The sequence below is a fragment of the Geotrypetes seraphini genome, chromosome 14 (assembly GCF_902459505.1).
Source record: "Geotrypetes seraphini chromosome 14, aGeoSer1.1, whole genome shotgun sequence".
Classification (NCBI taxonomy): Eukaryota; Metazoa; Chordata; class Amphibia; order Gymnophiona; family Dermophiidae; genus Geotrypetes; species Geotrypetes seraphini.
Genome location: NC_047097.1, coordinates 75,182,225 through 75,199,989, shown reverse-complemented (window position 1 = coordinate 75,199,989; position 17,765 = coordinate 75,182,225). Strand labels below are relative to the sequence as shown.

The following is a 17,765-nucleotide window of genomic DNA, read 5'->3' as shown; positions in this document are numbered from 1 at the left end:
AATCTTTTCCTGATAATTACTCCTCTCGCTCGTTGACTGACCAAATTAACATCTGGAATACGACTCTTAGGTCTGCTCTCGACGACTATGCCCCTCTCTGTCTAGTTTCCATTAAACATGGTGATTTCAAGCCTTGGTATCATTCAGGTTTGATTCTTCTGCATCACCAGCTTCGTAGCACTGAATGCTATTGGTGATGTAATCCTTCAATAATGACCTTACAGAATTTTAAAAATACCTCAATACATTATTCATATATGTTGCATAACACTAAATGTACTTAAGTCTCTGACATTCTTAAACACAACCTAAATTCATCTTATCTCTTTCAGTTGAATTCTCTCTCCAAACTATCTACTTCCAACTCTTCAGCAACTCTTAGTGCTGAAGAATTTGCAAAGGGATTTCATGATAAAATTATGGTTCAAGACTCCCTGGTCCCAGTTCTTTCTCCGCCTGCTTTCTCTATAGGTGACAACCTTGAAAATGGGACTCTCTCAAATGCTCTTATTCTACAACTTCACAATCTGCAGTGCCAGTTGCATTACTTACCTCTTTTAACTCTCAATCAGATACCTCTGAATAAATTAATAACACACTTGAAATATACATCACCTCCAACTGATCTCGTGCCTGCATTTCTTTTATCACGTCTTATTGAACCTCTTCTTGAACCATTATTATCAATGGTCAACAATAGTCTCTCTACAGGTGACTTTCCTTCAGAATGAAAAAATGCAGTAGTCACTCCTCTCTTGAAGACACATAGATTGGACCCAACAATGTGTCTAATTACAGGCCAATTTCCAATCTGCCTTTTGTTTCCAAGATTGTGGAAAAATCAGTTGCGTTTCAGCTATCAGATTTCCTAACAAAAACAAATGCATTACATACACCCTTGTCAGACAGGGTTTCGTTCAAACCATTCTACTGAATACTCTCTCCTCTGATTGATAAATCATATAAGCCAGATACTGGACAGTGGTCGAGATGTTGTTTTGTTCTCCTTAGGTATGTCGGCAGTCTTTGACCTGGTGGATCATAAAATCTTGTTGCAACGCCTAGAAGATCTTCAAGTTACTGGTCTTACTCCCCAATAGTTTAAGTCTTATTTGACTTATCGCACTTATTCAGTCAACTATTCAAATAATTTTTCTCATCCGTACCCAATGAAATCAGGAGTACCACAGGGTTCCATTTTAGGCCCAACATTGTTCAACCTTCTTGCACTGCTCACTCTTATTCTGCAGTCTCTAGGCTTTATATTTTACATTTATGCTGACAACATTCAGCTTATTTAGCCCTTAGATACACATTCTCACGTGTCCTATTCATTGATCTCTGCAAAGCTGGACATTATTGCAGTCTGTCTAATGGCAAATAAACTCAAGGTTAACTCTCAAAAGACAGCAGTGTTGCTTTTCTCTTCAAAGAATTTACTTGAAAATACTTCATATTTCACTAAGAAAGAAGTCCTCTTACAATTCTCATCTAAAACCAAAATTCTGGGTGTAACAATAGATAATATCCTAAGCTTTTATTCACACATTTCTAAGTTGGTTTCCTCATGTTTCTTTGCTCTTCGCTAAATTCGATCCATTTATTCATTTCTTCAACAAAGTTTACTCTGTATTCTAATACATTCTCTTGTTTTGAGCAAACTTAATTATTGCAATTCTGTTCTCATTGGACTCCTGAAATACGAATTACATCTTCTATAATTAGTCCAGAATACTGCAGTGAGATTACTCCATCACTGTTCTAAGATCGATCACATCTAAGATCAGAACACATGCTTCCAGTTTCACATCGCATCCCCTTTAAATATAATATCCTTTCCTACCAGATTTTCTCGAGTGGTCTTCCCTCAGTTTTATATAGTCGTCTGATCCCATATTCGCTTCAAAGAACCTTACGCTCCTCACAACAGCAGTTAGAATGAAGAATTCTTGTGGAAATCCAGAAAAAGTTGTCTAAATGAGGGAATGACTGTGTTATGGCTCCTACTCTCTGAAATTCTTTGCCTTTTTACCTTCATTCAGAGAAATCATTTGTAACTTTCAAGGCACAATTAAAGGCATACTACTTCTCTTTGGCCTTTAACTCTTAACTTACTTCCTCCTGATGGCTACTTTCCTTCTGTGTGGGCAGATTTAAATTCTTTGTTCCCTCCCTTATCACACTGTTCATCCCTTTCCCCAACTTTATATTTATTGTAATCCCAAATTCCCTCTTTCCCCATGTTCTCAATTGTTTTCCTTTATATTTTGTCTTCTTTCTGTTCTTACCCTATTTAATTTGGTTTTTGTTTTGTTTTATTGAACTTTTTATTGTAAACCGCTTAGATTTGCTTTCTGGTTTTATATTTGCGGTATATTAAATAAATTAAACTTGAACTAGGCTGCATGAATGCATCGAAGTTACATCATGAGCATGAAGTAGAGGAAACAAACAGACGTGTAACGTAATTATATATAACAGGAGGTACGAGCAGCAAATGCTGGTAGACGTAGAGGAAATCGTTTGAGGAAGTTTAAACAAATTTGCCAAATAAATGGGTTTTCAGTGATCTTCTGTACGATTGGTATGACGAGTTAAGGAGTAAGTCACTTAGAGCAGTGTTCTTCAATCTTTTTACACCTATGAACAGGCGGAAATAAAAGAATTATTTTGTGGACTGACAAACTACTAAGACAAATAAAAAACCCCGTCTCCACCCCGTCCCCATGAGCTCGGGCCCCGCAAACCATCTGATCCATCCGCACAAGCTTCAAATAGTTATGATTTTATATTGAACGTATTTTATTAAAAGTATAAAAGAAACAATATTCTGTACAATTGTCATTTTATAAATACAAACAATACAGAGCAAGGATCAACAAAACCCCCATCTCCCCTCCCCTTCACATATATCCCCTCTACTACCAAAAAAATGAATAAGACAAATTATTACACAATGCTACACAGAAATATCAGATTACCACAGTCCCACATGACAGGAATATTGTTAGGGGAGTGCAATTAGGGCAACTGCCCCCTGGTCAGAGAGAGCCCTAAGCCAGCTGGAATCTAAAGAAGCAATGCCTGGGTTTTGCAGTCTCCAGTTATGTCTAACACCAGTTCTAGCAGGATATATATTTTAAATCTGATATATTCCAATTACAAAATAGAATTAAAATTATTTTTTTCTACCTTTTGTTGTCTCTGGTTTCTGCTTTCATCTTCTTAGAACATAAGAACAGCCTTACTGGGTCAGACTAATGGTCCATCAAGCCCAGAAGCCCATTCTCACGGTGGCCAATACAGGTCACTAGTACCTGGCCAAAACCCAAAGTGTAGCAATATTCCATGCTACCAATATAAGGCAAGCAGTAGCTTCCTCATGTCTTTCTCAATAACAGACTATGGACTTTTCCTCCAGGAACTTGTTCAAGCCTTTCTTAAAACCAGATCCGCTCTTACCACATCCTCTGACAATGTGTTCCAGAGCTTAACTATTCTCTGAGTGAAAAAAAAATTTCCTCCTATTGGTTTTAAAAGTATTTCTCTGTAACTTCAAGTGTCCCTTAATCTTTGTAAATTTTTGACGAAGCAAAAAAATCGATCCACTTGTACTCGTTCTACTCCACTCAGGATTTTGTAGACTTCAATCATATCTCCCCTCAGTCGTCTCTTTTCCAAGTTGAAGAGGCGTTCCATCCCCTTTACCATCTTGGTTGCACTTCTTTTAACCTTTTCTAGCGCCACTATATCTTTCTTGAGATAAGGAGACCAAAATTGAACGCAATACTCCAAATGAGGTCACACCATGGAACGATACAGGGGCATTATGACATTCTTAGTTTTGTTAACTATCCTTGTTTTAATAATTCCTAGCATCTTGTTTGCTTTTTTGGCTGCTGCCACACATTAGGCGGAAGGTTTCATCGTATTGTCTACAATGACACCCAGATCCTGTTCTTGGGCGCTAACCCCCAAGGTGGACCCTAGCATCCGGTAACTGTGATTCAAGTTATTTTTCCCAACATGCATCACTTTGCATTTGTCCACATTAAATTTCATCTGCCACTTGGACGCCCAGTCTTCCAATTTCCTAAGGTCCGCCTATAATTTTTTATAATCCGCATGCGTTTTAACAACTTTGAACAGTTTAGTGTCATCTGCAAATGTAATCACCTCACTCGTCATTCCAATTTCCAGATCATTTATAAATAAGTTAAATAGCACTGGTCTCAGTACAGACCCCTGCAGCACTCCATTGTTTATCCTCCTCCATTGAGAAAAATGACAACTGAACTTTTCCACCTATCCCATCACTCTCTTCCTTACAGCGTCTGCCCTCTCTGTCTCTTCAATCCAGCATTTGCCCCTTCCATCCACTGTCTGCCCTTGCCCCCTTCCATATGGTATCTGCCTTCTTTCTATGCCCCTCTCCCCTTTCCATCCAGCCTGCGCCCCTTTCCTTTTTACATGATTTATTCCAGCTTCACTGCTATCTTCATTTTTCTCTCTCCTACACCAGATCTAGCATCTTTGTCCCTCTCTCATTTCTCTGCTGACCCCACTTCCCGGCATCAATATCTACCTACTTTCTCATTCCTCTGTCTCTCCCCTTTCCCTCATCTGATCTCTCCATTTCAGCCTGACCCCTTGCCCTCCTCTAATCTCCCTACCAGCTGTTTCCTTCCTTTTTTCCTCCTCCCCTGTCCAGCAGTACCCCTTCTCCCTTCACTCTCCAGCAATACCTTTCTTCTCTCTAGCTTAGTGGCAGCTCTTTGTGTGCTTTTAACTTCACCACACAGCTGCTGCTAGCATTAGTTTAGCCGCGGTTTCATCAGGCAGCCTCGGGGCCTTTCCTAGGCCGGCCCACCTCGCATCATTGAAGCGAGCTGGCCTAGCAAAGGCCCTGAGGCTACCTCATGAAACCGTGTCTAAACTATTGCTAGTGGCAGCTGTATGGCGAAGTTAAAAGCACACAGTGCTGCTGCTGCTGCTGCTGGTCCAGGGGTGCAGAGAGAAGACAAAAAAGGCAGGAGTCCTGGCATATGCGACAGTAGGAGCAAGTCTGCTTACACAAGCGCTGGAGCCTCTCTTCCTGCCCTGTACATAGTTTGCGATATGCTGAAGTTAACTGCCTGGAGGGGACCCAAATCCTTCACGGACAGGCAGGAAATTTATGCGGACTGATACTTGTCCGCAGACTGGCGGTTGAAGAACACAGAGAATTGTTCCATATTCCTGCTTGGAAGGAAAGAATCTTGTTGAGGAATCTTTTGAATTGGCATTTTTTGGGAGTCAGAAAGGCAAATAGTAATGTTCTGCATGAGAAGCAGAGTTTGTCTTGGAGAACAAAGTGTTTCAGAAAATAGGTGGGTGCAGTGCCGAATAGTGTTTTGAAGCACAGGCAATTGAATTTGAAAATTATTCTGGCCTCGACTGTTTTTTGAAATATGGAGTGATATTAAAAAAAAAAAAAGTCGTATAGCTGTGTTTTGGATTGTTCTCAATCTTTTGATAGTTTTTATGTAGGATCCTAGGAAAATGATATTGCAGTAGTCTAGCGAGCTAAGGATTAGTGATTGTATTAATAGTCTGAATGATGCTAAGTCAAAGTATGGTTTTATCGTACATAGTTTCCATAGTAGGCAGAAGCATTTTTACTAAGATGTCGGTGTGGGCATCAAATGTCAGTTGCTGATCTATGGTCACTCCTAGGATTTTTTTTAGTGGGGTTAATAGGAAAGTTTCTCCCTTGTAAGTTGATTGATGGTTCTTTGTATTTGTTCGTTGAAGTGGCCATGAATATTTTTCAGGGTTTAGTTTTAAAGTTTTTGTCCATTGTTTTACATGATCAATGACATTAAATGAAGTGTCTGGTTTTGGTTGATAGTGTAGAGAAGGGGATGATGATTGTGATGTCATCAGCTTATATGTACACTTGGAGATTTAGCTTGGATAGTTGATGGCCTAGTGTAGACATGTATAGATTGAACAGGGTAGGTGACATTATTATTAGGTTTTTATATACTGCCTATCAAGGTTATCTAAGCGGTTTTACAATCAGGTACTCAAGCACAGGAGTTGGTCCATAATTGGGAGACTTGTTCACTGATGACTTGGTAGGATCGGTTTTTCAGGAAGCCTTTGAACAATTTAACACGTGACCAGAGATGCCTATGGCATGTAGACAGCTTAGGAGTATGTCGTGGTCTACCAGGTCGAACGCATAGGGTGTCCTAATTTTTTCACATGATTGTATGAACAATGTCACTTCAGTATTTCAGCAACAGTAACAACAATGTAACAGGTCAAATATGGTTTAATTAAGCAAGGAAGCTTCAGGCTGCCATCCCCCTGGCGAACATGGAGAGAAGTCTAGACCTGAAGCAACAAATGCATAAGCTGCAGTCTGGAACTTACTCTGGTCTCCACATCAGTCCATTCTGATTCTGTGGTTTCTTCTTGCCGGACAGGAGAGGGAGAGGACCTTCGTTTGCGACTAAAGATAAAGTGGACATTGCTACTTAAAACAGTGCAAGATTTGTGTGGGAGGTGGTGGGGGTGGAATGTTCCCCCCTTACAGCTAAAAAGTGCAATAATTCAAAAAAATATTGTCTACAAAAATCTACTTAAAATTTAAAGCCAATCATTCAGAGATCTTTTCTCTATCCAAGATGGGAGGAACATCATAAAACTTACCATCTCTACTTTCACAAACTCCAATACAGACCCAGAATTATCCTCACTAGGCCCACAGGAATTCCATTAAGTTAATGGAAACAAACTAAAGAAAAAAAATTTGTCATCCCCGATAGCTACAAATTCCTAACTGGAAAAACAGACTCCCCAAACCAATCAAATCCTGGCTTTTACTGTGTTTGTCTCAACTAAGGCAGAGAACAATCTGGTCTAAATGTTTCTTACTTTCCAGTTGGAGATTCTTGTTTCAGGGTTTCAACATCTGTAAACTGGACTGACTGCCCACCACCTCTGGTCCGAAAAACATCACCCTGGCAAGAAAGGTGTTTGTGCATGATTAGATAGTATAGCATAACTTTCTCATAGGGATAATCATTGTTGCTAACTTGAAAGAGAAGATTAGGTTCTTATTTCAATTTTTCTAGTATAAAGGAACATGAGTCTTAATCAGTGGGTTATTCACCTTTACCCACAAGTTTTGTAGAAGGAATCATCCACAGCTTTTCTACTCCGCCTCCTTGTGTATATGAGCAGTGTTCTATCTCCTCAGTTTGTACCAAAGTAGGTAACCACCACTAAAAGAGAAGAAACAACAAGAAGGGCACAAGTCAAGTCTTTTCTGCTCTGAAACAAAGACAATGAATTAAACTCCAGGAACTTTAATGTAAACAAGGTGGAACCAAAAAAGCCACCTACCTGAGTGCAACCATCATTAAAATTTATGCAGCTGTTATATGCTCTCCCACAGTGAGCTTTCGTATAAATTATTGTACTTGATTGACAGCTGAATAAAACTCAACATTATGCTCTCTTAGCTGCTCCAAGGCAAACATTTAGAGGCACACATACATGTCTGAGACAGCAGGCTAAATTGATATCTGACGTGGAGAGAGTCAAAACTGTGGGTCCTTTATAATGGAAAGAAGCTTATTGAGGTAAGAACCTGAGATTCCTATTGCATCAATGCATAGTAGCATGATTTCATGGTCTACTAGGTCGAATGCACTGCTGAGGTCAAGTTGCAGAATCAATGCGCTTTTGCCTTTGCTGAAAAAATCATAGAGGTGGTTTAGTATGGAAGCTATGACTATTTCTGTGCTGTATCCTTTCCTGAAGCTTGATTGGTGTTCACTGAGGGTATTAAATTTGTCTAGGTAGTCTGTTAGTTGAAGGTTGACCAATCCTTCCTGTAGCTTTGTGAAAAGGGGAATGCTTGCTATAAGTCTGTAATTGGTTGTTAGTGTTGTTGAGGTTTTTTGATCTTTGGGTATCGGAGTAATTAGTATGTGTCCCATATCCTTGTTTAAGGTTCCATTTGTAAGGGAAGTTGTTAACCACGTGAATAGTTCCATTTTGAAGTTAGGGGGGGCAACTGTCATGATTTTAGGGGAGCATTCATCGAGAAGGCAGTTAGATTTGGAGTAGTTGTTGAATAAACTTAGGAACTGGTGCCAGTTTGGGAATTCGAAGTGATCCCAATTCATGTCTGCTCTGGGAACCTGATCATGGGGTTCAAGGTATTGAAGAGTATTGGTTGTGGGTGTGGGTAGAGTAGTTCTTAGGTCAGTGATTTTATTTTTAAAAAAGTTAGCTAGAGTTTGAGCAGATGGAGTGCTCTCATTGTCCTTTTTCAGGATTTGTGTTGAGTCTGTTAACGTTTTCACTAGTTTAAATAATTCTTTACTGTTTATTTTTGTTGAACCAATTTTTTGTGCGTAGTGCTTTGTGCGTTTTTCTTTGATCAGATTTTTGTATATTTTCATTTTTTGTTTCCAGTTTGTCTTGTCTATTTCTTTGTTTGTTTTTTGCCAGATTCTTTCCAATTTTCTTAGTTCCTGTTTGTTGGTTAGTAGCTCTGAGTCGAACCATTCGTTTGGTGGTCTATCTTTCTTTTTGTATGTTTGGTATGGGGCTATTTGGTCTAAGAGGTCTTTACTGAACTTTTCCCATTTTTTTGGGAATTCCTGTATTTCGTTGATTGTGGGACGTAGCTCATAGTGAGCCCAGAATTCTGTTGGGTTTATGGTACCACGACTGGTTATTGTTTTTGTGTTTTTACTTTTGTATTTCGGTTGAGAGCTTTTTTTGCCAGTTCCCTGTGTAATATTGTATTCTTGGATCATGGGTTTCTTTTTGAGAGAAAGTAATTATGTCTAGTTTTGTCCTTTTTCATGGGTTATCTCTGTGTCTGAAATTGGAAAATCGAGTGACATTAGGAAGTTGGCAATTTCGGTTACTTCTGCCTTTCCCTTTTGTTCTAGGTGTATGTTTATGTCCCCCAGAAGTAGATTGTATGATCCTTTTAGTGTATTTACAGTTAGAAATTCGAAGAATTCATCTCTGGCGTTTGACCATTTTTGGGGTGGGATATAAAATAGAGTGGTAGTCAGTGATTCTTCTAGTTTGGCGTTGGTGATTTTGCAAGTTAGTATTTCTAGGTTTTCTTATGTTTTGGAGTCTGTCTTAGAGTAGCTAAAGGGTTCTTTTAGTATAATCGCTAGGCCGCCTCCTTTTTTCCAGCTTCTTGATAGTGGGAGTATTTTATATCCCTGTGGTAGAATTTCTTTCATAATAATGTCTGTGTCAGAGACCATCCATGTTTCTGTTAGGAATAGGAAATCTGGCTTTGTTTGCAATATCCAGTTGTTTAATATGTGTGCTTTGTTTCTCACGGAGCGGGTATTTAGATAGTATCCCGTGATGTTTTCATAGTTGGATGGGGTGAGAGTGTCAGAATATATTAACTTTCTTAGGTTTCTGTTTTTGGTCTGGTTCTTGTATGATTTGCGGTTGGTGTTTATCACTGGGATTTGAAGTGGGCCTTGCTCTGGATAGATTTTTGGTAGTTGGTGGGAGTTTGTTGACTTGGATAGTTTGGCTGGTCTGTGCCAGGAGGGATAGTTGTGAATAGGTTGATGAGATTTGTCTTCAATGGCCCAGCATCTAGAGCAGATTAGGTACAGCATCCCTAATAGTAGTTGGTGTTTGTTAAAAATTGCCATGTTGTATGGGATGTAGGTTGTATCAGGTTGTAGCGGGCAGAACAGGCTATACATGCGGTAGCAATCTAAACTTGCGGTGGCAGGCTGTACATGCAGTAAACAGGCTATACGTGCAGTCTATAAAAGCTATGCATACTATCTATACAGGCTAAACATGCGGTAACAAGCTGTACATGCAGTCTATACATGTTATGCAGGCTATACTTAGTATACAGGATATACAAGCAGTCTATATCTGTGGTAGTAAGCTGAACATGTAGGCTATAATTATGGATTATACTGGTTGCTGGTAAATAAGAATTACTTATCCTGTGGACTGGGTTTCAGATGTTTCACATCATTCCCTTAAGACAATTAGTTTGGTTTCGCTGGCCTTGAGTCAATTAGTTTAGTTTCACCGACCTGGGGGGGGAGGGGGCTGGGCTGGCTGGCACGCCCAGCTGGAAGGGGGGCAATTTCAGTGGAGGCTGATTGCCGATTGCAGGCTGTGGGAGCTCAAAGAGCTCGGTGGAGGAGCCTGAACAGGCTCTGTGGAGGGGCTGGATCAGAGTTGCTGAACGCTGCTGACTGCAGGTTCAGTTGTGAGCACACCGTTTAAATTAAGACTCCCCGCTGGCTCGAGGGGGGCCGAGCGGTGCTCGCACGCCTCGGTGGAGCTGGCTCCCGACGTGCTCCTCAGCCCGCTGCTTGTTTAAATCGATCAAGAATCCCCGCAGAGTATAGCAAATTGGTCTGCGGGATTGGACTCCTGCTTCTATTACCCTCCACCGTGGTGGCTCCTCAGTGAAGATCGATGCCGCCGCGGAGGCAGTGGCCTCCGTAGCACTCCCTGCTTGGCTCCCTGATGTACTGCCTGGGAGCACAGTCGCTCCCCCCAGCCTCAGATCCAGTCTCTCCGCTCCGTTGCGTCCGTGCGGGGAGTAATGTTATTGTGGGCAGCTGTAGCGCTTGGGTGTAGAGTGGCACCACTGCAGGCCTCCCGCGATGGTCTGCAAAACTGGCATGATATAGGAGCAGAACCACCTGGGTCCATCCCAGTCAATTTTGAGCCAAATCAAGGGGTTTTGAGGCAGATGGAGGCTTTAGAAAAAAAAAAAAAAAGGATAGTATAAAGTCCAAGATGGCCAGTGCCAACGAATTTGCACCAAAAATGGTTCATGGAGGCTCCCCTGAAAGTATAAAAGACTCAGGGAAAGGTTTTTTTTGGAGAGGACCCTAGCTCTGGTCCCAAAAATCCTTAAAATTAACTTTTCTGACACCCCCCCTGATATTCCTCATAGGGAATAATGGGCTGTACTCACTGTGCTTTGCTGGTGCCTGTATCAGCTTTGCTGCAGCCTGAATAAATGGAGAAGCCTTCCTGTCTAAAAATCATTGTTGGAAACAATCCCCAACTGGAGGACATCAGACTGCCAATCTAATAAACTCTGACTGAGGACTCCACACCCACAGATCCTCGCAGTGCAACAGGGGGAGCATAAAATGCAGTTGGATCCCCAAAACCCAAAGGGATTCACACTGGGGCCTCATAACATGCGCTCAAGCCTCTGATAAATTAGAAGGCGAGCTGGCTCCCAGGGGAATGGACCCGAAGCTTTGAAGAAGCACAAAGCAGGCTGGCTCAACAGGTACACCCAGGGATTGCCTTGTGAGCTGCAGCCTGTCCTTGCAGAGTCTGCAAGGGCAGGCTACCCTGAGTCCTCTCCCAGGCAAAGTAGCCACAGAAATGGGGTCCTCTAGGCACCAAACACTTCCAAAACAAAGAAAAATACCCCAAAATTGTAAACCAAACAGAACAGAGTAGAACACATCTTCTCAGTTCACTTCAGCAGGAAAAACTGGAGAGAGCACTATACGCCACTGGTGAAGGAAGAAGAGTTGAAAGATGTGATCGACATCCTTCTGTAACAGTTCACGAGCATGGATTGATCACCCTAAAGTACAGACTCCTGTGTTTATGTAACACAGAGGGTGCAATAAAGGAAAAAGTAGCTCAAATGTCTAAAAAGCACATGAAACATTCCAAATACAAACCACCCCCACCCCAAAGAAAGAAAAACCCAAAACACACCAATACCTTGAAATATTTATAATATTCAAGACAGGATAAGCGATTATAAAGCACCGAGTGAAAAGGTAGATATAATTGGCATTTCAGAAATCTGGTTAAAGGAGGAAAATAAATGGGGCAGCAGGGTACAAATTATACTGCATTGATTGGTTGGATAAAACTGGAAGAGGGATAGCACTGTATGATAAATACAGCATTGAGTTAAACAGTAAGAGTTCTGCAGACAACATGCACTGAATTTTTTTGATGAGACTGGCTGCACAGGAGTGACATCATTAAGGCAGTAGTTTTCAGTCTCCATCTGCTGGCTGGAGAGTAAATAACCACCATCTGGACTGGTATGATAAGCAGCGCAAGATTCTACGAGGGTGTTTCAAAAAGTAACAGCAAATTGACAGTACAGTGCTTCCCCGTAAATTCGCGGTTGACGGTCCCGGTCATTCGTGGTATTTTCTGACCGCGAACCGCTGACCAGGAGAGGACAGCTGGAGAGGCAGGAAAGGGCAGCCGGAACGCCGGCGAGTGAAGGAAATCACTCACTGTATGCTCCAACCGCCTCTTCCTGTACTCAAGTCAGGTCTCACCTATCAGGAACTGCTTTGACACGCATCTCCTGATTGGTAAGACTTTAGTACAGGAAGAGGCAGTCGGAGCATACAGCGAGTGATTTTCTTCACTTGCCAGCACTCCGGCTGCTCTCTCCTGCCTCTCTCGCTGCCTTCTCAAGTCTCCCCCACAAAAAAACATATTTGCGGTTTTTCAAGATTCGCAGGGGTTTCTGGAATGGAACCCCCATGAATATCGGGGGGAGTACTGTATTTCATGAAACGAGCACCCCTGGTATTTCAAACTCCTATGCAGGAAAGATACATTCTTAGAGGAAGTGTTAACACTGTCCAATAGATGGCATGACGTGCTTAATTGGTAGGGCTCCATATACAGAATGGTGGTAACCTTAACTGTTTGCATGGTAGGGGAGCAGCAAGCAGTCGTCAGATTTTTGTGGATAGAGGATGTGAAACCTCATGAAATTCATAGAAGAATGCTGCAACAGAATGGAGATGCCTGCGCGAGAGAAGAGTATACAAGTGGGTAGATGTGTTTAAAAATGGGCAAACAATCCCTGATGAGGAAAGCCTCTGGTCATCCCAGCATGGCCATCACTGATGAGAAGGTGGGTCATGCTGATGTCATTATTTGTGAAAACAGGAGCATTTCTTTAGAAGTTCTGGCCAGGGAACTGGATGTGAGAGAATGACACGGGGAAAAAATTTGTCCCAGTCTCCGCCCCGTCCCTGTGAGCTGGGTCCCCGTCCCTGCCCCATCCCATCCCCACGAGCTCGGTCCTCATCCCCACCCCATTCCTGCAAACCATCTGATCCCATCCATACAAGCCTCAAATAGTTTTATACTGAACTTATTTTAATAAAGTATAAAACCCCAATATTCTGTACAATTCTCATTTTATAAATCAGAGTTCTGGTTGCTGAACTAGAGGAAGAGATATTCAGCTGGCAGGACTTTGTTTATAAACGTTTATCAATACAACTACAATACTACTTTGTCCTAAAACAAAAAAAAATAATTTTTTTTCTACCTTTGTCATCTGGTTTCTGCTTTCCTCATCTTCTCGTCATTCTCTTCCTTCCATCCATTGTCTGCCTTCTCTCTGCCTCTTGCATATGGCATCTGCTTTATTTCTATGCCTCTACCAGAAACTGTGCGTCTCCCTTCTCCCCATTAGTCTGGCACCCATCTTCTTCCCTCTGTTCCCCCCATGGTCTGGCATTCTGTCTTCTCTTCCATCTCTCTCCCCCTCCCCCAGGTGGTTTTTAGCAACTCTCTCCTCCTTTCCTCCCTTCAGATCTGGTATCTGTCTCCCCCCTCCCCCAATGCTCTGGTATCTCTCTCCTTTTCCCTTCCTTTTCTTTTCTGCTCTTTCTTCTCAATTTGTTTTCTACCTCTTGTCTACTTTCTTACTTTCCAGTCCTCAATTTCCCTTTCATTGTGTCTACCTAAAGCTTGCCACCTCTTTCCCTCACCCCTTTCAGTATCTCACTAACTATCATCTTCCCCAATCCAGCATGTGCCCTTTTATCTTTATCTCCTCTTTCTCCTCCCCACTTCCCTTCAGTGTCAAGTTTTCCTCTCCCCTATCCAGTGATTGATCCCCTCTCTCCTCTCCACTTCTTTCGAACTTCTGTTCCCCTCCCTCTCCTCCCCATTTCCATGCTGTGTCTGCTCCACCCTCTCTCCTCCCCATTTCCCTTCAGTGTCTGTTCTTCTCTCCCCTCCCCTTCCCTTCAGTGCCATTCAACCTCTGTCCCTCATCGGGGCATCTCTCTTCCTTCACATCACATCATGGGTGCTTAGGATGCTGACTGATGAGCACAAGATGATTCATGTGCAGACTTTCACAGCTTTTTTAGCATGGTATAACGTTGAAGGCGACGGCTTCCTGGCATGTACAATACTCCCCTGATATTCGCGGGGGTTCCGTTCCAGGAACCCCTGCGAATCTTGAAAAACTGCAAATACGTTTTTTCATGGTGGAGACTGGAGAGGGCAGCAGGAGCTCCGGCAAGTGCAGAAAATCACTCGCTGTATGCTCCGACCGCCTCTTCCTGCACTAAGTCGAGCCTTACCAATCAGGAGCTGCATGTCAAAGTTTTCAAGCAAAATCCTTGGCATCATCATAGACTCCTCTCTCTCCTTCAATGACCACCTCAACTTTTTGGTAAAAAAATGCTTCTTTAGTCTTCATATGCTGAGGAAAGTGAGATCGTACTTTCATCATTCTCACTTCATCATCCTTGTTCAATCCACCATCCTCTCTAGACTGGATTATTGCAACTCCATCTATTTAAGCCTAACTAAAAAAAAACTCCATAGACTTCAGCTAATCTAGAACGCTGCAGCCAAGCTTATTTTCGCAAAAGGCAAGTTCGACCACGTCTCCCCACTCCTGTCCAAACTTCACTGGCTCCCAGTTCACTCCAGAGTCCTCTTTAAATGTGCCTGTTTAGCCTTCAAGATCCTACATGGCATCCTCCCTCCCGTTATCCCACTCTTCTGGAATTCCTCTAACCCTAATTCCACTAGATCCTCCCAAAAACTGAAACTATCATTCCCCTCTACAAAAGGTATATCCCGCGTAGGAAAACTAGGAACATCCCTCCCCTTTAGAACCACAGAACTCTGGAATAATCTCACATTCCCGCTCAGAGTTTCAAGTTCCCTCCAATCCTTCCGCAAACACCTGAAAACTTGGCTCTTTTCAAAAATCTAACACTTCCTGCTTTTTGGTTCCCTGTCCCTCTTTATCTTCCTAGCTCCTTTCCTATAACCCTTCATTGTAGCTCCTTTTCAACCTAACCCTGTAAACCGTGCCGAGCTCTACGCTTGTGGAGATGGTGCGGTATACAAACCTAAGGTTTAGTTTAGTTTAATGATGATGCACGCCCTGATTATCATGTGTTTGGACCCTTGAAGGACACTTTGAGAGGATAAAAATTTGGAAGCAATCACGAGGTCAAAGCCAACAGTGCATTCCTGGCTGTAGGCACAACAAAAAATGTTTTATTCCCAATGGAATAAAGAAGTTGGTTCAACAGTGTGAGAAGTATGTTGAAAAGAAAGGTGATTATGTAGAAAAATGACATATATATTTGTATCTCTAGTTGAATGATGTATCTAAAAATATTTTGAAGGAGTCTGGGACTGGTTTTCCTAAGTGTTGAATTATGTTTAGCTGCAGACCTAACTTATCTCATGTTCTAGCCTGCCTGCACTGGGTGTTTTAGCTTGGGCATTCTAGCTTCTTATGGCTATCTCAGCATACGATATTGTATTCCGCCCTCCTGGACATGTAACAGAAAGACTGCAGGGTTTAGATAAGTGACCTGCTAGTGTGAGCTTAGGACCAATGATTGTTAAGAAAAGTAACACGTGAAAAGTTTTTTTCTAGAATTCAGTTGTATAGCCAGAAGAATGTATAAATATCTCTGAAACTTCCTGGTTTCAGGACTTCTGAAGCCAGCTTGGGGATCAGGGGTCCGCATATGCTGAATAAACATCTGTGATTTCTTCAAGTCTCTAAGTTTGTGGCTGCCCAAAGTGACCTTTCAATTTAATTTGCTGTTACTTTTTGAAATATCCTCATATATTAAGTCATCACCCAGGAAAAGATACGCTTATCATGGATATGTTGAAATCCTTTGTTCAGAATATGGAGGTAGCCAAAAAATCAACAGGTTGTTATGAATTATTAGAAAAGGAATAAAGAAAAATAGAGATTAACAAAATACTCTTGCTCTATGGTTCAACCACACTGAGTAGTGTGTTCAATTGCACTTATCACATCTCAAAAGAGATAGTTGAATTAGGAAAGGTTCAGCGAAGGGCAACCAACACAATATAGAGAATAGAACACTCCTCTATGAAGAAAGGCTAAAAAAATGGGTATGGCTATTCAGCTCAGAGATGAGATAATTATGGGGAGATATGACAGAGGTCTAGGAGTAGAGTGGAATGGGTAAATGCAAATCCACTATTTATCCCTGTAATAAGCAGCAAGGAATCTATTTATCTTAAGGGACCTTTCCATATATTTGTGACCCAGATTGGCCACGGTTGGAACCGGATACTGGGCTCAATGGATCTTTGGCAATTTCTTCCATTCTTAGATAAAATGCTGGATAAGTAACAACCTCACAGCATGAGGCAAAGATCCAAAGAAAAACTCAGTGTGTCCATTCTCTCTAGCAGAAAGATGTCCGTACTTTAAAGACAGCATTTTATAATTTGCTACACAGCCCAAGCAGCATAGCAGCCCTGCAAAGGGGTAAAGGTTACAAAACTTATTTCACTGACTTTGTGCTGGAGGGACAATGTCATGGCACACAACAGAGAAGATTTAAAAGGAAATAAAAACTGAGGCGAGATTAAATATGGCAGTTTGAATCAGGAAACTGAAGGAAAGACTAGGTTCTTACCTCAGTAATCTTTCTAGTAGACAAGACACTCCATTCCTGAACCTGTGGGTAATCCATCCCTTCTCGCAAGAATGCTAGTAGGAGTATTATTAGCATTCTTTTGCTCCGCCCCCATCCTTCTGGGCTGTCCTCCAATCCCCCAGTTTGTATCAAAGCAGATGGTCAACCCTGGAGAGGAAACAGAAGGGAGAGGGGTACGGGGACACTTCCTGAAAAACATCTCTGTTTGTATCATTAGCAACAAAAACTTTCAAGGTATTGTTTGTCAATACTAATACTATAAATAATTAACCCACCTTGACAAACTTTCCAAACACTGTGTTGTCTACAGCCTGTGAAATCAATCCCAAATATTCTTGAAAACGAGCCTCAGAGCCACAGGCAAGGCGTCCAACGCCAAAGCTACACAATTCTCAGCTAACAAGCTGATATGCTTCAATCATCAACTCCTCTTATAACCAGTGGCAGTCGCGGAAAAAAAACTCAAACCGTGAGAAAAAAAATGTGCTGCATCCAGTTGTAGAGTATTACATAACACAAAGCTCCAATACAGAACAGTGTTAAGCAGTGTGGAGATACCAAAAACACACAAAACAACAATAAACACACACAAAAAGCCAAGTACTTAGCTGCACAAAGTTGGGACGTCCATTCAGAGGAAAAGTTCCACTATGTGTTTTATCGTCGACGTTGCCCACAGTTCAAAATCTACAATCCACTCGTACTTCCCCAACAGGGCTGTACTAGAGACCTTCAGTGCTTTCCCCACTGGTCAATTCAAGAGGAAGCACAATTAACATCCGCGTCGACAGTTAATCGCGTCCTCTTGTTTCACAGACCAACTTATTCTTTAAGCAGCTTCCATCAGCACTCCTAGCCAGTGGCAAGAAATACAAAACTCTTCCTGGTGGTGATGGAAGAAATGCTCTTTATTATTTTGTTATGCTTGGCCCTTTTCTCCTGATGCAATGTAATGATATGAAACAAGGTTCTTGTCAG

The 17,765-nt window shown here is 41.8% G+C and overlaps 1 protein-coding gene across 10 annotated transcripts in view; it reads right to left on the bottom strand.

Annotated features, from left to right (window-relative positions):
* Positions 1–17,765, bottom strand: part of KIF23 (kinesin family member 23) — a 203,697-nt gene that overhangs the window by 17,581 nt on the left and 168,351 nt on the right. For all 10 annotated transcript variants that reach the window (XM_033920429.1, XM_033920430.1, XM_033920431.1 and 7 more), the window contains 2 exons: positions 6,925–7,010; positions 6,421–6,499 (listed from right to left, as the gene is read on the bottom strand). In XM_033920429.1, coding sequence (XP_033776320.1) covers positions 6,421–6,499; positions 6,925–7,010 — 165 coding nt within the window. The remainder of the gene's footprint in view (positions 1–6,420; positions 6,500–6,924; positions 7,011–17,765) is intronic.